The 20,622-nt window shown below is 38.4% G+C and overlaps 1 protein-coding gene across 2 annotated transcripts in view; it reads left to right on the forward strand.

Moving 5' to 3' along the window:
- The window catches only part of KPNA3 (karyopherin subunit alpha 3), a 53,340-nt gene that overhangs the window by 17,580 nt on the left and 15,138 nt on the right, over positions 1–20,622 (forward strand). For both annotated transcript variants that reach the window (XM_034072562.1, XM_031047683.2), the window contains exons 2-7: positions 2,261–2,305; positions 15,131–15,220; positions 15,758–15,787; positions 15,881–15,933; positions 16,023–16,118; positions 18,437–18,522. In XM_034072562.1, the coding sequence (XP_033928453.1) occupies positions 2,261–2,305; positions 15,131–15,220; positions 15,758–15,787; positions 15,881–15,933; positions 16,023–16,118; positions 18,437–18,522 (400 nt within the window). The remainder of the gene's footprint in view (positions 1–2,260; positions 2,306–15,130; positions 15,221–15,757; positions 15,788–15,880; positions 15,934–16,022; positions 16,119–18,436; positions 18,523–20,622) is intronic.

Raw genomic sequence — 20,622 nt, forward strand, 5'->3', positions numbered from 1 at the left:
CAGTAGAGCCCTTATAGATGGATGACTCTGAGCAACTGTCTTTAGTCATAGCATTGTTAGAGAAGATTTTAGAGTAAATTGATGAAAAGAATAGTAATGTCTTGCCTGGGACTACACTGTATTTTTTTCCTAAGCCAAAAATACTAAACTTTTGAACTGTTGAGCATAGCATATAGTCGTACTTTAATCTGCCTTGCTTCCAGAAGAATGGTAGGTGGCGAATGTTATGGTTGACCCCCAAGAAGCTCCACCTACAGTCTGATGTTTCTGCTCAACAGAAAATATCCTAGAGTCCCATCACATTGATAAATGAAAAAACATAGGAGTATATTGTAACTAGAGAGTAAATTTAAAAATAAATTATTCTTATCAATTAAGTCACCAGGATGCCAAATCTGGCACGTACAATACTGGATTTTAAGGAGAAAATGCTAATGGACGCTTGGGTTAACTGCTTTGTAGCATAATGGAGTACCTCTTAAAATTTAAGATAAATAGTAATAAAAGATTAAATTTAAAGGGGAGGTGTTACGAATGGAAGGTTCTGTAAAGAACAACAGTGTCTAGCCCATTCAGAATGATCAAGAAAAGGAGGTATTACAGCAGAAATGTAAGGCAGACTTGTCTTTTTTCCATTGAAATACAGTTATCATAGGTAAGAACTATTGAAAAACATTTTTAGCCTATTTAAGGGCATATTTAGTGCCCTTAAATTTGACACTGTTAAGATTATTCTAGTATTAAATTCTAATAGAATGAAAAACTTTAATGATTGGTCTTGTTCGTTGCAGTGACTGCTCAGGTTCTTCATCTGTCCATTCCCTGCCTACCCAGTGCCTTCCCATTCCTCAGCAATCCAGTCCTGTCATACTGAGCTTTTGCAGCAGACTCAGAAGGGCACAAGAACCAAATGATTTAGCAAAATAATGGAACTGGGGGAAGAAGTGTAGTTCTGGTAGATGCTGTGGTGCTGTGATGAAGGCTTGCTTTGTTTAAGGTAGAGTAGCTCATGCTTGTAGAAATAAAAGGAGAATTTTTGTCTCTGCTTGATTAATTGGTGAATTGGTTAATCAAGCAATGGATGGTGAACCAAACCTTCCTTACTCCCAAGTCAACCTAAGGTAATTAGATGAATACTGCTAAGCAAACTGGTTGAGAACAGTGAAGCTAAGATAATGTTCTAAGCACTGGAACTGTGCCCTGTATATAGATTCATGGTGTGAAATATGCTCATTTCATTTACCTGTGTTTGAGGTTCAGCATGTTCAGTATTTCCTTTGATGGCTTACGGGGAGTGCTGGTGTTTTCTGTGTGCTGCTGGTCTTTGCTGATACTTTTTAGCTCAGGGATGTTATTTGCCCTAACTCAGAAGGAACATGATATTGGCAGGGAAGGTCAGTAGCAAGGATAGGACATAGAAAGTATTTTAAAAGGCAGATTTTAGTTGTTGTGGGTGATCTTTCTAGGCTGCCAGTGGTCATCCAGTCCCAGTTTCCTCTGAATTGCATTCTGATGGTACATGTCTTTTCCACTGTAAAATGAACCAAGGGAGATTGCCTTCAGTAGGCTAAAATGGTTCTATGTTAAACCTTGAACCTCTCTTAACTAAGAAGCATAGCAGCATTGTAGGGAATGTGTCCTGAGTGCCCTTTATCTTGAAGGAGCTGAGATGTTTATGGTCTGATTTTCCTTTACAGTGTTGAGGCTGTAGGTCCTAAATAGACTCCGTGCCACTCTACTTACTTTGTTTCCTTTTGCCACAAGGCTAATCTTGTTTGCATTCAGCTCAGTCATCTTCTGTCACTCACAGTTGATTTTGGCCAGGTAACTGGCACAGGTTACATGTTTAGGTTATGAATATGATCGTATGTGAATATGAGACTATATAACCTCTATTTACTGCTTCTTTTGATGTGCATGTATCAACAGCTGGAAAGTCATTCCATTGAAACTCCAAGGGGAAGTCAATGTTTTCTGCCTTTGGCATACTTACTGTGGCTTACAAGAAAGCTTTTTGTAAAATGGACAGTCTTTTTTTAAAAAAAAAAAAAACAACAAAAAGCAACAACTAAACCCACAAAAAACAACCAACCCACAAAACCCCAACTTGTACATCTAGCCAGGAAAGATTGAGTTATAAATTATGCACATTTTTCTTTATCTTTTGGTGAATAACTGCACTTTTGACCTAGAAAAAACTGATTCCAAAACAAAATGGTGCTTTCATTACATACAAGTAATTTTTATTTTTTATTTACAGACTATGAGAAGACACAGAAATGAAGTTACAATTGAATTGCGAAAGGTGAGTCTGCTTTTATTTATCAGCTGTGTTACTTAGCTAAGACACCAGGGATTATTAGCAGAATCTTTTGCCGTAAGCTTTTCTTTATGGCTCCAAACTTACAGAGAAAAGTTGTAAATTTGCAGATTGCTAACTGTGGATTCTAATGTTACTTTTAATCTCTAACTCGTTAAGCTCAGTGCAGCAGAACAGTACTGCTTTACTCCAGTGAATCTCTTGGAAATAATCCATATTCAGTTTCTGTACCAGTTCTCATATTATTACAGTGGAGCTATCAGCTGTTCAAACGTTTAAAGTCTCCAAATGGGAAAAGGGGGCGGGAGGGTTAGCATTTAGAAAGCGTGGATGTTCTTTTGTTTTCTGGAAATTACTCCTTCTGGGCTATAGAGGGAGTTAATTTTAGGGTCGGATTTTGGTTATATTGGGTAAATGCCAGTATAGCTGGGAAGATCATGAGCATGAGAGGTGATCTAGTTCAGTGCTCTGCTAAATACAGCATTTGTTGCACCCTCATAATTCGTAACTTTTCCAACAGCCTTTCTAGGCACCTTAAAGGCTTGCTGCTGGAGGACATATTCCCAGGCTAAACTACTCTTGGCAATTTATGTGAAGAGGAGTAAACTTTTATCTGCCTTTGGGTATCTTCACTATGTTTGAGGGCTGATACTGGCCCCTTTAGTTTTATCACATTGAGACAAGTACAGTTCCTTATCCTTTCCTCGAACATTCTGTTTTCCTAAATTAGATTTGTTGCTGGTCCTCGGATCCAAATTGCCTGTATCTTTCTGGAAGCATGAAAGTCTGGAAAGATGCAGGCCACAACTGAGGTTTAAGTGGCACAGTGAAAACCAATTCTTAATACAGTATTCCTGTTTATATTGAGTACATTGACAGACACAGCAACATTATATCCTGTTATATCCTTTGGATACTTCCTACAGTACCACAAAGCAATGGTATTGTTTATGTTCGCCATTTGCATAGTTAAATAAATGCAGAAGTTTTAAACGCGATTGCTTCTTGTCTTTTAAATTGCATTTCCTTTTGCCAAAATTTCCGAAGTTGAATTCCCGTTGTGTTCCCTGGTATGTTTCAAGGCCTCCTCAGCTTGGTATCGCCCATGTTTTTGACTGGATGAAAATGCTTGCTTTAGACATTCTAGATATAGGCCAACCTCCTTTGGGTCTATTTGATGCACATTTCCAGTTTGCCAATTGGATCATGGACAGTCTGAGTGGTGCTTGCTTAGGAATGCACACCCAGTCAATTTTGTTTCAATTTTTTTCCCATTATTTGCAAATTGAGAGAAGACAGAAGCCTTGCTAAAACCAAAGTGAAGGGTTTGTAAATACAAGTTGTGTTGATAGAAATTAGCTCAACTTGGCTTTGAGAAATGTTGTCTGCACTTACAACATGATTGTGTAGGAGCTACCAAAAATCTTGTGCTAGTATTTTCCAGGGATCCTTCTGCTCTTTAAAAAAGAGACTTTTTTGGTTTTGTGTTGGTTTGGTTTTCATTTGGGTTTTTTTTCCCAGGTCTTCCAGAAAAACTTCAGTATCTTGCTACAATATAAAAAATAAGTTTTGGTAAGCTTCATCCTGAGAGTGTAAGAATTGGTTAAAGAAACCTAATTGGACCCAGATGACAAAAAAAAAAAAACTTAGCTCTTGCATGAGTATGATGTGTCACCTAGAAATTGTTCAATGCTTTCATATTTTCCTAATCAAACTAGCTGAAGATGTCTGAATGTGTTGAGTAGCTTAAGCTGGTTATGGCCTCATCAGTACTGGCAGATGCCTGGGGTGTGGAGAAAGCTACTTTTCCATACAGTGACAGGTACCAAGTGAAAAATGAAATTGGCTAGTTTTTGCTTATAATGTGATTAGGTAATGAATTTTGATAACTGAATTATCAGCAGCTGAAGATAATACTGACATGTTAGAGGCCCTTTCTGTTCAGAACTAGTGTGTTGACACTGTAAAACTCTGTAAGTGAAATCTGTCCTGGGAAGAGTCATTCATAATACTTAGGCTATGCCAGCTAGCAAAGCAATGCTGTAAAAGATGGCTTAGCTAATGCAGCATATCCTCGTTCATCTCATTAAATTGAAACCACACACAAGCATTCTAGTGCAGTCTTTGGAGAGAGCTTTGCAGTGCAAAGTGAAGTTTTTAACTTCTCAATTTAATTGGGTTTTATAAAGGCCATATAATTTTTATAAAAGCCTTTTTTTTATCATTGAGGATGATCAGGGGGCTGGAGCACCTCCTATATGAAGACAGGCTGAAAAAGTTGGGGCTGTTCAGCCTGGCAAAGAGAAGGCTTCATGGAGACTTTACAGCAGCCTTCCATTATCTGAAGGGAGCCCTACAAGGATGCTGGAGAGGGACTCTTCAGCAGGGACTGTAGTGATAGGATGGGTTTAAACTAAAACAGGGGAGATTCAGGTTAGATATAAGGAAGAAGTTCTTTACTGTGAGAGTAGTGAGGCATTGGAGCAGGTTGCCCGAAGATGTGGTAAATGCTCCATCCCTGGCGGTGTTCAAGGCCAGGTTGGACAGAGCCTTGGGTGACATGTCTAGTGTGAGGCATCCCAGCCCACATCCCAGCAGGCATCCTGGCATTCTGTGAGGGGAGTTGGAACTTGATGATCTTAAGGTCCTTTCCAACCTTAACCATTCTATGATTCTATAACAGGTCACAGTTTCAAGGCCATTTTATTGAAGAAGCGTGGTGGGGAGTGGGTCATACACATAAAGCAATGGATTTTTCAGTGTGGAAGGAATCTTAATATGTGCCAGTAATACATGAGTGAAAATGAGGAAGAGCAAGCCTTTGAGCTCCTAGCTGACTTTTCACTGAAAACTGCACATGCAAAGGTCAGTTACATATATAGAGGAGCCTGATCTCTGGATCAAGAGTGATCAGCAGCTGCAGAACTCTTAAATGCAGGAAGTTGTGTTCTTCTGGAGTGTTTGCCGTCTACTGCAGAGACCAGAAGAAACCTGCTATAATCAGAGATTCAGCATGTGTCTGAGTTGGTGGTTTGCAGCACCTGAACTGATGCTGGTAGGCAGCTGGTTTGCTGTGGGAACTCTGTGGCAGCTCTGAGACAATTGCTTCTGGTACGGAATTGGGACTGAATTATCCCTATATAAAGGGATATATTTTATTAAGCTCCAGCAGTGGAAAGGATAAGCTGTAGTATCATTGCTTCTGTCTTCATCTCTGTAGCTAACACTGCTATTCTAGCACGAGTATGCCAAATTCGGGAAATACGTGTTGGCATGACTCCAGTAGTCCACCAGTGCCTCTTCAAAACAAAGGGGTATCTTCCCTTTTTCCCAGCTATTTACAGGCTAAGCATACACCTGGCTTTTGAAGAAAATGGGCAAATTGAGCATATTCTTAATCTGTACAGTTGAAGCACTACATAGTCATGGGCTTGTCTTTTGAATCATCATGTGTATAAATATTAAATGTATGGATCTGATGAAGTTGCTTACATCTCTTTTGCAAGATGGAATAAATAAAATCACGGCTTTGAACAGTAGTAAACAATTTCTGCATGCATTAGTGTGAGTTGTGTATTCCTTTGAGATTAGACATCAAAGTGCATTTGCAACACATTCCGTGTTTCAGAAATGTATTGCAAGCACTCTTTATTTGCAATAGAAATATTTTTATTTATTTTCATTGTGTGAAGAAGTGAATTTATCTTCACATCACATCTTTTACTCAGAAGGAAACTTTACTTCTTTACTGATGCACACCCCCCCAATTTTATTTTCCCAATCACTTGTTTAGGATTTGAGCTAACAAAGCTACCTGTGACATAAAAGGGTAACAGTCATCTGGCAGAATTCTGGCTGAGACATGGGTTGGCACTGTGAGCCAGTCAGATGACATTCCTGATGGTCAGGTGCCCTTTTCTGATTCCGTATTGGCCTTGCTGAACATGTGTTTTATGTGTTTTGGGAAAGGACCTACTACATTTCTGGAAAGATGGCCTTGGTCTCTGGCTGTATCGTTAGTACAGCAGAGATTCTAAGAGCTTAAAAAGTAGACATCTTTCTTTCTAGAGAGATGAGATAATGCAATTTTTGGTGATGGAGACTTAGAATTTAAAGGTCTTAATATAGTATCTTGGCAAAGTCTTATATAGAACGTTTATCACTAAATTTCAGCATCAGAGAAACCCTAAGTCTGATGTGTTAGCAATAGGGACCCTGGAATTAACTGGCTAATTTAGCTGATTAATCTCACTCTAAAGGGTAGTGAGATGGATGGGTAATGGTTAGGATTCAGTTTAAAGTTTCATATCTAGGTGAAGCTTCTGCTTTAAGAAAGGTAGTCCTTTGCCAGGTCAGTGCTATGGTCATTGAGTCAGATGTCACCTTCAAAGGAAGCTTTCATACTCCTGACCCCAGCAGAAATGGAGGATCCGTCCCACCTTTAAAGCCTGATAACTAACTGGAATCCTAAGAACTTCCAGGATCTCTCACAAGGTTTATTTTTGACTTCCTTGGCAAACTCAGCTGCCTCTGAGAGCTCATGAAAGCTCTAATTGCCAATTAAGTTTGACGCCAGGCAGAGCAAAACAAGTGGTGGATTCAAAAGCCATGGGCATATATCTTTTTTACCTGTTTCTCTGGCATACTATACCTGTCCTTACTCTGATCTTTCTTAAATAAGATTGCCTATGTCCATAATAGCTCCTAAATAAAGTAGTGAGTCTTGAAGAGTCTGTCTTTTTGTTGCTGGGAGAGCTAAAGTGGGGAAGAACCTTTTTGTTTATTCTCAGGAAGTCTGAGAATGCAGAAGAAAACAACAAAAAAAAGCCACATAAACTTGCTTCCGTTTTGCGTGTTTCCAAGTTCAGTGTTAGTGTATAGCTTTTCATTCACTCTAAAATTCATTTTTTATGTGTAAATCTAGTAGTGCAGATTCTTGGGACAGAACTTGCATTTTACCCTGGCTTGACAGATCTATCGTTTTTTTGATGGATCAAACAAAAAAAACCCCAACACACTGTAGGAGGAAATTTGTATTCCTAATGTATTCTTCTGGTAACCTAGATGAAAAGGGCTATGGAGAAATTCCTTGGAGGCTTGCTTGAATCCATATTAGTAAGAGCCTAACTTAACAGGCCTCAGTCTTTGCACTCTGTGCTTGGGGGTGTTGAGCCGCTCACTTGGTATACATGTATGTGTCTACTTATTTTTCAGTCAGCCTGCTCGTCTTCTGAAAAACATGTGCATTAACCAAACAGGAACATTGTGACTGCATGTGGCAAAGGAGTCAGGCACTTCTCTTGTGAGACAGAAGCAACAATAAATTGATACAACAAAATTCAGTGGTAAATAGGCAGTGGCGTAATGTGGTTTGATGGCAAGGTTCACTTTTTTGTTTTTACTGCATCGAGGACAGGGTTAGAAAGAAGTGTCAGGTAGACCCTCCACTTGAGTCAGGAGATTCAGAGAGGACCCCCTTGCTTCCTAAACTCCTTCTGAGAGGGGAGTTTAGGTGTGACAGTATCTACTCCTAGTCCCAGACTCAGTTAAAAATTTTTGTCTAAAGGAATACATACAGATGCACAATCAAACTTTTATATCACTTAGTCAAGATTTCAGAGTTTAGCATGCTATTTAATTGCTATTGTGAAGGCCCACAAAATTGACTTAGGTAGGTTACAAGCCCCAGAGGAAATTTGATAAACAATCATTTAATACTCCAGTAACATTTGTAAAGTACAGTTTCTAGATGCCAGGCAGAATCAAATACTACACAACCAACTTAAGCTTATGTTTCAGAGGCAATTAACCCAATGTGTGTTTCCCTGTCCAGATGAGGGCTCCTGGCCTCGAGGAATTACCTCAGGCAGGGTCTGAACTCAAGAGGAGAGTCCTTGGCTGCAGACCTGCTCCTCTGATGAGGACTGACTCAAGCTCTTGGCCTTTGGCAGGACCCCATTTATATTCCAGTCAAATCTGATCTGTGATCAGAAATACGGTCTGAGGGTTCTTGGCTTTTGACCAAAGTGTGGGTCTAGGAATAGCAAGTTGTGCAACCCTGTTGTGACCAAAATCAGCAGATTTTGTGGTTACCTGAGCCAGACCAAAGTCAGCAGATATCTGTTAGAACTAGCAGATATATCTTTATATTTCTTCAGAGGCCAGAGTCAGCAGATATATTTATTACCAAGTAGAGGGGCTCAGCGGTCCTTCCATCAGGATGTGTGCAGCTGGCACACTGCTGTCTGTTGTCAGAAAGGTGAGTTAGCAGCACTCAAAAGGTAGAAAAGTTTGTCTTCTAACTGCATATTTAGCTATGCTGTATATCTGAAGAACAGTCTTGGAATCTATTTGACTGCTTTGGGTGCAAGAGACCTAGTTCACTAAGCATGTAGGATATAATTTTGATATCTGTGATTGCAGGATCATCGGATGACTTGCTCGGCCTTTTTACAGGTTTACAGGAGTTTTTCTTTAATCTCTCTAGGTGTTGGTGAGTTCTGAGACAGTGAGTAGACCCAACTAATAGTCCTTTCTCAGCCATTAAAGAAATTAAATCTTTCCCAGGTTCATATTTAAGAGCTGTTAATAGAAATCCAGTCAGGCTAGATAGCCCTCTTAAGGAAACTTCCATTAAGAGAATACTAAGTAGAGGTTTTCAGAGGTTCCCTTGAACATAATGAGGTTGGAGTGGTAGACATTTTCTTCATGATGGACTGTGGCAGGTGCCTTCGCCCCCCAAAACCAAAATTGGAGATTACATGTAAGTGAAACCTAGAAGTTCATCTCAGTCTGTTACAGCTGTGGTAGCTTAAAAGGGGCATCCAAGTGACCTGAATCTGTCTCCATTGCTGGCCTGACCCATTAGTCTTTTGTAGGGTATAAGAGCAGAGGAAAGAGCTGATGTTGTGTGAGTATAGCTAATGCCAGCCAGCACTCCAGTTCCTAATGTTGAGATGTTCTTGACGTTCTGCTCTTTGTCCCCAGAGGACTTAAACGTGAATATCTTAACTTTCATGCCAAAAGAACTTATTTCTACCAGCTGCTGAGTTCCTGAAACTTTCCCTAACCTGAAGAAACATTTTATAATGGTGTTTGTTACCTGAGGGCAAAGATTTTCTTGTTTATTTATTTTCCCTGTTGACCTTGAAGCTTCCCAACAGAGTTGAGACTCTTCATAGAGTTCTCCTGTGTATCAAATGCTGAGAAGCATGCATAAATTTATATTTAACACCTTTCACAGCTCCATTGGAGTATCCTATTGGCCATGTCATATAGTCCTAAGTGTAATGCAGCACAGAGCATTATGAGCACTCTCTTTGCCCACAAGAATTCTTCTGCTGTCTGTCATGCTGTTTTTGGAACTTGTTTGCATTGATAGGCTTTTTTTTCTTCCTGAATCCTGTGTCTATCTTCCAAGAAGATAAATGAGAATGACCAGGATCTGCAGGATTTGCATATTTACTGTTCATGCAGTCTGACCTTCCCTCTGTCAGTGAAGCAAACAATGGGCATCTGTTATAGTGGGATCTCTATCAGAATGTTGACATGCTTGAAACCAGTGGATAGCTGCTGTTTATAAACTATCAGGCCTTACTGTACATAGTACACATGGTTCAGGCAGTGGTTAAAGATCCTCCGTTTTGAAGATGTGCTTAGTTTTCTTGGTGGCAAGGTCTTAGCTTTCATCAGGGATTCCAGCCTTTGAAAGGGCACATCACCAGGCTTTGAGCAGGACAGCTGTATACAGGTATGCTTATTTTTCTTCATTTTCACCACAGGAGCTTGCAGAAGAGGCTGGTGCTATGATTTGGGCAAAAACTTTTCAGTTTGTCACAGCAGGACAAAATGCAGGCATTTTAAGGTCATGCCAAGCTGCAAATCATGTTCTTTTTGTCTTATGCAGAGAGTTACTGGTCTATCAAATTACTGTTTACAGTGGTTTAGCTGTCTAGGAATTAGATGCTTTTGCCAACGGACAAAGCTGTTTCAAATAGTCTTAGAGCCACTTTTTAGGACTGGAAGGTTCCGTAAGAATAGCTTTTCCTTACTGAGAAATTGTTAGTGCTTCTCAGTATTAGCCTCTCTGCTTCAGGCTGCTGTGGAAGCTCCTTTGTGTATGTTCTTGGCAGTTGTTTTTCAGCTCAACCATCTGTAAACAGTGAATAGCTACAGGAGCATTCTTGCTTTCTCTTACTTTCCCTGGCTAAGGTAATTTTCCATGGAGCCTATTGTACCATATGACTGGTGCAGTTTGAGCATTTGCGGAAACTGGAGCATCAACCTGCGGTCAGTTATGGCCTATGAAGTTCAGCTCTCTGTCTTAAGGAAGGCAGAATTTCTCAGGATTAATGTATACAAGCTTGCTCATACTTACTTTGGTTAACTGTGACGTTAGGAAGCATTCTCTTAGGCATATTGATATTGCCAAAGGAATTGGATAGTTGTATGCAGGTATAAAAAGCTCTCTAAGGAGCTATTAACTTGCATGCTGGAATGGGAGAGAACTAGGCTCTTGGTTAGCTTAATTGTGGTGTATATTGTAGCCTTCTTTAACATGCCAACTACAAGTGGAAGGCTTTTCATTGTTTCTTAGTCTTACCATACTAAGATTTCTAATTAGTCTGCTACAGCTTTGCTTCTGTCAAGAGACCCTGTCCTGCAGTTGAACTTAAACCTAGATTATGTATGTATGATGAGCTAGAATTTGGAAGGATGTTCTTTGTTACCATCTTCTCCATCAGTGGCCTCCCAGTGGGATATCTCCATTCCTGGTAGCTGCAGTACAGTTGGAATTAAGTTTTATTTTATATCTGGGCATGCTGTCACTATTAGAACAGTCCTTCTGTGTCTGCTCATCTGGGGATTCATGGGACTCTTCTGCAGCTAAATGGAGTTTTTGGAGGTACCCACTGCATTGATGTGTGCATGGACAGTTGCTCTAGGAGAGAAACAAATTACTGCTTTGTTACTGTTCTTTCTAACTATGTGTTTATTTGCCACCTGCCTCCTTTCCTTTTTGGCCAAGTCCCGCCAGTATTTTTGGGGAATTAGAAGAACTTAAAAATGTTCATCATCAATTCTGTGACCAGAAGCAGAGAGAATTTGTGCATGCTTCTCTAAATACAATTAAAGAAAATTATTTCGGCTAATGGTACTTTTATAGGCGTGAGCTCACCATGAATAAACATGAAGTGTGTATTGAATAAGGGTTACAGGCAGGTAGTCTTTGTGAAGTTCTTTGGGTGAAGCGGCATGGAATAATCCAGGGCTTTGTCCACTGGCATGCTCTAGACTTACTGCCTGGTGTTTGTGGAAAGTGATTCTTCCAGCTGTTTGGCTGCTTAAGGTCATGCAGCTCATTCCTGTCATTCTGTGAGGATGCTGTTCAGTCACCCACTGTGGGACTCTCACTTTGTTCCACCTACATATTCTGTATTGTACGGGGGGGTTAGACTAGATGAACTTTCAAGACCCTTTCCAAATCAGGGTATTCTGTGATTTGCTGCTGTATTCCAGCCTCTGCCATCCTGATGTTTCAAGAGGTTTGATAGAGGATCTCAAGATACATTGTAATTCTTGCTTTCAAGAATAACTGGATACTATTGCCCTTACTTTATACTGTAGTAGAGGCATAATGCTGACAAACATTGATCACTCAGAATGATGTAATTGTATACGTTGAAGCGACACATGTCCATAGGGGGATACACATTCAGTACCACAGTCATTGTAGTGTGACTTGGCTTTTTGCATCCCAGAACTTCTAGGTCTTTCAAACTAGAAAATGCATGATGTGATTTCAGCTGTTTCTGTTCAATGCCTTTTTGGGAGTAAAAATATTGCAGGTAGAAGTAATACGTGTGATAGATGCTGCATGTGTGTATGTGAATATTTAATATTATTTATGAACTTTATTCCAAGTGGAAGTTATTATTTAATGTCAACGCAATTGAGAAGATTTTAGTCTTATTTAAGTCTTCACTTACAATAGCAGTGCAGTAATATGACTTTAAAAGGCTTTTGCATGCCCTCTGCATTTTGGAGGGATTTCAGTCAAAGCTCTCTGAGGTTCATCCATTCCGTGCCGGTGTAGATGCTTTTGTGGGGAGCAGTGTGAGGAATGGTGGTGTACCAGTTTCTCTCCTGACATACCAGACCAGTACCTAAAGGTCAGAGGATTCAGTGGTGGGGGAATCTGCTAGTACAGGGGTGTGAAACACTTAAATGGGAGAATCTACTGCTTGGGCTCTTAAAAAGCTTTATCTTTTTCACTGACAGAAAAAACTTCAAAAAATAACAAGTGAGGTAATGTGACATTTCTTAACTAGAGTTTTCTTTTCAGTAAGTGCAGTAAAAATAGTTTGTTTGCTAGATTCTTGACTATTCTAGGTATTTCATAATTTTTTTTGAATCAAAGGATCTGCAAGAGGCCTGCATCTAAAAGGCATTTTTACATAACTTTGTAAGTAAAGATCATCTGTCCTTATTGGAGGATGTTGCAGAACACGTACTTGAATGCCACTGACACTGAATCATTTGTTTGAAAAACAAGTAGATATCACCAGGTGGATTGGTATGGACAACCATTCTTCCATCAAATATGTTTTAGAAAAAAACTCCCTGAATTTTCTGAGCATGAGATGTAGAAAATTCAACCAGATACTTTAGAAGGAAGAGAACTGGAAAACCCTTTCCTTGTAGCACAGTCCTTTGCCACTAGTGACAAGCAAACTTTACGCTTCCCAGTAAACGATTTGATTTGAAACATTTAACTTGCTCCAGCGGACAGTGGCAACAGTTCTGCACAAAGACCCTGATTCCTTCAGGATGCATCTTGTCTGAAGTCAGGGAATATCTGCTGGACCAGTGTCTGCCACTCTCATAACTATGTCTCCCTGTACATGCATGTGTGGACTTGCTCATAACTATGATCTGTGATGACACCTCGGGGTAGGAAGAGGACAGTGTGCTGAAGACATCAGGACCTTCCTCCAGCTTCAGTTCCTTCTCCCATTATTGGCTTGTTTTACTGTAACAGCTCAACTGATCCAGAGGAGCCATTCATCCGAGGCAGGAAGGAACTGCTTCCTCTGCAGGTGGATGTGTGTAGTAGCTGTGCACTAGGGAGAAAGACCAATGTAATCATGGAGAGGGTCCCTCTGGAAACTGGGTCCAGTCCCTGCACTTGCCAAAATACAGGCTATGGTTTAGACAAACAGTAGGAAAAGGAATTGTAGTTGAGCAAAGCCAGATTGACTGGGGCTGGATGATGTTTGCTTAAAATGGCAGTGCCAAGGACATGGTGTGGAAAAACAAGAGAAATACGTTATATAGGTGTGTACAGTGAATCCAGCTGTCAGCGTGTACCTGCCTGATGCAGTTTATCCGCATAACACTAATTTCTCAGCATTTAACTGCCTGCTCATTTCTGTCTTCCTTATCTCCAAAAACACTTGACAGCAAAATACCTTTAGTGCTTGTCTGTATGATGTGCTCTGAGTATGCTGCTGTTACTGTACAGCTCAGGAGAGGCTGCCATAGCTAATCCAGGTGATCTTGTGAACTCTTTGAGGATTTAGTTTCTTAGACTTGTACTTAGACTTGACAAAAATTAAACTGTGCTAAGTTTGTGGAATGTCACCTTCTGCATTCAAGGGAAAAGTTGTTTTGAATTATTTTTAAAATGTCTAAGGAACATAAGGAAGTCCCAGAAATTTTGGACCTGAAGTTTCTGTTTTTTCTAACATGAAATGTTGGGGACTTCTTCAAAATTTGATTCTGTTTAGAGGCTTTTTTATATATTGCAAGCAGGGCATGATATAACACAGTCTCTGTAGTCAGTACTGCTTGGTTGTCAGGGAGGTGCTTGAAGACTGAAAAGCTTGGCTTTCCTTGGTTGTGTAATAGATTTATTTTAGGTGTTCTAGCTGTTTATTACACCTTTTCAGTGTTTTGCTTCATCAGCATTTGAAATCTTAATGTGCTTATTAAAACAAACAAAACCAACCAAACAAAAACCAAAAGAAGGTCTTCAGCTATGCATGCTGCATCATCATGTTTCATTGCACTTACTGCTTTTTATTGTACCTCTAGATAGTCTAAAATTTAGAAAAGACTATTTAATTTTTTTTTAATACTTTTAGTACTTTTTAAATTTGTCAAAAGATGCATTTGGATGCTGTTAAAATTGATGATTTTATTCCTTTCTTTCAAAATTAGGGCTTTGGATGTTCAAATGTTCTAATTATCAAGCTAGAAATTTTAAATAGGTGTTTTACCAGTGAAAAGGTGATTTTTTCTTCAGTTATTCCTTAAAGGAGCTAGGGCTGGAAGTTGCTTTGTTTTTATTCTGAAATTAAGCTAAGCTAACAGTGTGAGTGGAAAATACTACATGTCTCAGTGTACATGGAGCTTTACACACAAGATGAAAATACATGTAACCAGATAACTTTGAAGCATTTTTAGCTGAACACTAGCCTTTCACTGGAAAATAATTTGTTATGTGTGGGTAAATGTTAATGTCAGGAAAGATGTTTGTGTAATGTAAATGTCTGTTAGAAAATTGGTCCCCAAACTGTGAATTTTAATTCATTCAGATGTCATGGATTGTCATAGTTCTGTTTATGATTAGCAAGCTGCTAAATTTTTACAGCTGTTAAAAACTGCAAATTCTATTTACATTTACAAATGCCTTAAAAAGAAACCCCAAACAATCTCATATAAACTGTTACTTAGAAAGGGGCCATTATACCATCACCCTGTACGAATAAGCATTAAGTATCTTTATCTTTTGTTACGCCTTTCCAGAACAAAAGAGATGAGCATCTTTTGAAAAAAAGAAATGTTCCCCAAGAAGAAAGTTTAGAAGATTCTGATGTTGATGCTGACTTCAAAGCAGTAAGTTCTTTGATTCTTAAATTATTTTTAAAACTTTGGTGGTGTCTCAGAACAATGTATTCTGGTTTTACTTTAGTCCTGTAATTCTTGCAATTATAGAATCATCAAATAGTTAGGGTTGGAAAGGACCTTAAGATCATCTGGTTCCAACCCCCCTGCCATGGGCAGGGACACCTCACACTAAACCATATCACCCAAGCCTCTGTCCAGCCTGGCCTTGAACACTGCCAGGGATGGAGCATTCACAACTTGGACAACCCATTCCAGTGCCTCACCACCCTTACAGTAAAGAACTTCTTCCCTATATCCAATCTAAACTTCCCCTGTTTTAACATATTACCCCTTGTCCTATCAGTACAGTCCCTAGTGAAGAGTCCCTCTCTAACATCCTTGTAGGCCCCCTTCACATACTGGGAAGCTGCTATGCAAAGTTAGGAATTTATACACTGTTAAAATTAGTTTGTTTAGATTAAATGTTTAAAAAGACTATAGCAACAAAATTGCTAAAACTTCTTTTTTTTTTTTTTTCTTTTCAAGCAAAATGTAACACTAGAAGCTATCCTGCAGGTATGTTACCATTAACCATTTTTTTGGTTTCTTTTTTTGATTAGAAGTGCATGTTCAGTGCATTTTTGGGTTTACTGTGTTTTCTTTTTCCAGAACGCCACAAGTGACAACCCAGTGATCCAACTGAGTGCTGTCCAAGCTGCAAGGTAAAAATAAATAAAGGCACAGAAATGTATTTCCCACACACTTCTCATGATGAAAGTTACTTACTTTACTTTTACATCTAATTTCACAGAAAACTCCTATCCAGTGACAGAAATCCACCTATCGATGACTTAATAAAATCAGGAATTTTACCAATCCTGGTAAAATGCCTAGAAAGGGATGATAAGTAAGTATACTTTTACAAATGTTCACCTTTACCAAAAATTTGCATCCAAACCCATATCTCATTACTTCAAATTAAACTGCGGATTCATAGCAGCATATAATCTGACATAGTCAATCACATTCCATGATGATAAACCATAAATTCTCCAGGAGTGTTTATTCTGCCACTGAAATGTCAGTTTATTTTTTAGAGCTTGCATGAGCATATCCAACTAATGGAGAAATAACTAAATTTCTATTTATTACATTTCTCACTTGTTTTTAATATTTTGGACTTTTTCTTGGACAGGTTTTAAGAAACCTGTCTCAGACATATTGTGTGTATTTGTATGAAGGCTGAGAATACGCCTGGTTGTAAAGAGAGCTCTTCTCTTTGCCAGAATACACTTGTAATCTTTTTCATTAAGGTCATTAGCTTAAGTTTCCAGCTTCTTTTGTTCTCACTGCAAATTGGGTTTCTGTCTGGCTCTGTGCTCCCTCATGTGATGGTAGAACAGAATGAGAATGCTGCCTGTTATGATTCTTTGTTGGAAAACAAGAGCTTCAGTAAAGGAGGTAGAGAACATTGAGCATATAGTTGCACGGATTTAATGGCATGTAATAAAAATGCCATGTTCTACAATCCATGAGCCTCTTCTTCAGATAAATGGGGATTAACACATTTGAGGTAAATGTTTTAGCCTATCTTTGGTCTCAGCCAGCTATAAATATATTTATAGTATTTCAATTTCAAGGTTGTTTCTGCAGCCACAAAGGCTGAAAGCTTCAAAATTGCAAATTGGCATTTTGGGTATAATTTGGTGGTTGCAAAAAAACGAAGTATGAGTAGCTTTGTTTCTAGCTTGTTTAACAAAACAGTTGCTTAGAAGGCAGCTGGCAGTGATGTTCAAACCAGATAGCATTTTAAAATGGATCATGAATGCCTGTCTGCTCTAGACATAGGATGTTTAGTGTTGTGAAATTTCTTCTAATTTTAATATTTTGTCTAGTTTTTGTGTGATGTACCTTTGTAAATGTTTAATAAGCCTTTCAGAATTGAATTCAAACATTTTCTTAATCAGTTCTTTTAATTGTGATTACTATATAATATTTAGTAGAGGTAAACTCTGCAAAGACTTTCTATAACAGATTGTTAAAGATATTGTTCATGTTATGCCTGAATCCTTATCAGAAGGGGAAGAAAAGAAGGACTGACCTAAAACTAGAATTTCAGTGTGTTTGATCCTAGAGTGTAAAGGTTTATAGATAGCTGCTGGCTGGTACTATTTGTTTTTACACATTGTATTTACATATCTTGGTCCCTCTTATCAAATTCTTTCCCAATCCCATCCCTAATAAAACCTTAAAATGCACAGAAAAAACTAAAAGGAAGCAGGTGCTATGACACTATATAAAACGTAATTGATAAGAGACCCAGAAAAGCATGGAAATGAAAAAGTGATCTACCAGTAAATATTCTCTGCTCCTCCCAAAGCCTGACACTTTACTGTTATTTTAACCACCATAAGTTGTAAGCTCTTCTATAGTTTTTAGAACCCTGAACCATTAACATTTGCTTGAACAACAGTTTTCATGCAAACTGTTTTACTAAACTGCTGTTTGCATAGGCAGCAGCTAATGGACATCTTGGAAGACATGTTCCCCCAGCTTACTAGCAACTAATTTTATCTGCATTTATAAAGTCAGTTCTAATACGGGTATGATGCTGTCATTTGATACTGATACTAGATCTTTCCCCTGTCTGTGATGGAGCAGGAAAATGTCTTTATCCCAGTGTCCCAGCTTACACTTCATCTGGGTTGTAATTTTTATTAGTTATGGTCAGAAATGGTTAACGTATTGAGAACTAACAGCAGCAAGGCAGTTGCACTTTCTTCACTAAACGTGAGTGTTGTTTGGATCAGTTGGATGTGAAGAGCTCTGTTACCCAATAGAGAGGCATAAATAAATTTTATGAGGGGTGCTAAAATATCTTTCATACGGGAGATAATTGGTTGGCTGGAGGGAGTAGTGTTCATCTTCACTGATTGCTATGTGCTTCCCAAATAAAGGCAGTATACTTGGTATTTTTGTATTACCGATACGAAGTCAAAATGATGGGTGGTTTACAAAAGATTATAGAATGTAAAATCTTTTTATTCTTACAGCTTTTTCCCTGCTATATCCAGGTTTAGATTTTTCTTTAACTTTTAGCCCAGTGGCACTGCTTAACTGTAGAGTGTCTGTCTCAGAGTGGATACAGCTAGTAATCTGAAATGGACCATGAAATAATCTGCAGATCATGTTTCAATTTATTACTATAAAATTATTTCATTACAGTCCTTCATTACAATTTGAAGCTGCATGGGCATTGACTAACATAGCATCAGGCACTTCTGCGCAGACTCAAGCTGTCGTACAGTCTAGTAAGTATTACAGTTTGTTTTGAGGGGTGGTGGATGTTGTGCAGAAAAGGGAGAATAGGATATTTGGATAACAAATGCCATTTGTTAATCATTCAAATAATAAATGCATGTCTGTCCTCTTTCTCAAAAAATTTCTGCATATGCTCTTAAAGATTAATCTGTTTGTCACTTACAATTAATAGTAAGGGTCCCAGACCTCATTTTCCAATAAAGAAAATAGAGACTGACAGATTATATTGTATTATGACAAAAAACGACAGTCCTTTCTAATTCTTGTGTTGATTCTGAAATCATGCACTGTTAAATCCCCTATGGGATTATGCTACAAATAACGCTTTCTACCTCAAACATACGTTCGTAAATCTTAATGAAGATGTTAAGCACATATAGTTATGTAAGATTATGTAAGTTAAAATTGCCATCCTTTGCTTGACCATATGATTAGTATCTCCTGTACACACTGAGTTTGTTGTGCTGCCTTTGTTTCTTGTTTAACCAGCCAGTGAGATATCCATTATGAAAAGAGATAAGAAATAAACTCTGAAGTTAATGAAAGATAAATTACTCAGATTAATTTTTCAGGATTATGTATGTAGCTTTTATGTGTCAGAATCCTTATCTTAAAACAGTCACCTTTATGCTAAATACAACGTTCTGTCATTAAACAGTGACACAATAGATAAGCAAATATATAAATTGTCTTGGCTCGTTAATATTTGGTGGTTTTATATGGGAAAATGGTGACTTGATTATTTTACTTTTTTTAGGTATATGGACTTGCCTTTCAAATCAAAATGCTGTTTTGTATGTTTTAATTGCTAATAAAATATCTCACTAATTTTAAGATTCTGTGTAGTTAAGCTATTGGAGCAATAAGAATGCTTATCAAAAGGCGCTTTGGTTAAAATCCAAAGGCTTTAAAAAGAAAAAAAATTCAACATCAGAAATTGATTTCAAAAAATCCTGATGTGATTTACGCACCTGGTTTTAGATTGCTTTTCTGGCATCTAAATGTCTTTGAAAATCTAATCCCAAGTTTTTTCATCCTTCCCTACCTGTTCATTGTTTCCTTCCAATGTTATCATATTTAAATGAATGAATCTAATGAAAAGGCTGTTTTGAGTATTTAGCTTTGCAGAAAAAAAAATCTAGAAAAAAATAGTAAAACCTCAAATTAGAATGAAAAAGAGAGTTGCTGTCACCTGAATCGTTGCTTAAAGTTTAGGCTGAGACATCTCTCTCCCAAATTCTGTTTAGCTAGTGCTAGAAAATAAGAAAATGGGTAACATTACTTTAAAGAAGCAAAAAGTTCTTTGCCAGCTTTACTCCTTAAGAGAAAGTGGAAGAAGTTTAGTCTTAAAGTCTTGCTTCTTTGGCTAGGAGATGACTAAGGGAAAACGGCCTTTCCAACTGCTATTAGGTAAGGGATGGATTGATGAAACAAAGCAATAGACCCTTGCAGCTATAGAAGAGGCTAGTGCAGCTTAAATACAAAAGAAAGTGCCCTCCTGCAGTCAAGAGGGACAGATGGCAGTTGGAAGGCCCAGCAAAAGAAAAATACTATGTACACAGAATAAATCTCATCAGAAGACAGTTTGGAGCAGAAGTAATTAATTTTATGAGAGCAGTAGATCAGATAGCATGCAGCTCCTGCTATCTCAGACCATCCCCCTGCCTGAGTGCTGATATGAAATAACTTCATTCCTGCTTTTGAAAGCATACCAGGTTTGTAATCTAATAAAAACTACATACTTGACCCTCTTCTCTGAAATATGTTGAATGCACATATGACTGAAGTATAATCTTGATAATCGCTAAGAAAGAAGCTGGACTATTCCACTTGAGCTGATGGAAGCAGGATGATTGTTAAAAGAACAGAGAGTGTTCTTGAGCAACAGTGTGCTCCTGGCCCTCCTAACTGGTCAGTTACAGGCAATAGCTGAATTACTCATCTAGGCTAGGGAAGGAATTTCAGGTTACCTTTATAGTGCATTACTCTGTTTTTCAGGAAAATACATCAGGAGTTTTTGGCTTATTATCACTTGCATTACCAACAGGATATTGATTCACAGTTGCTCACATATTGTGTTATAATTTTTT

This window comes from Melopsittacus undulatus, chromosome 2 (assembly GCF_012275295.1).
Source record: "Melopsittacus undulatus isolate bMelUnd1 chromosome 2, bMelUnd1.mat.Z, whole genome shotgun sequence".
In the NCBI taxonomy this organism is placed as follows: domain Eukaryota; kingdom Metazoa; phylum Chordata; class Aves; order Psittaciformes; family Psittaculidae; genus Melopsittacus; species Melopsittacus undulatus.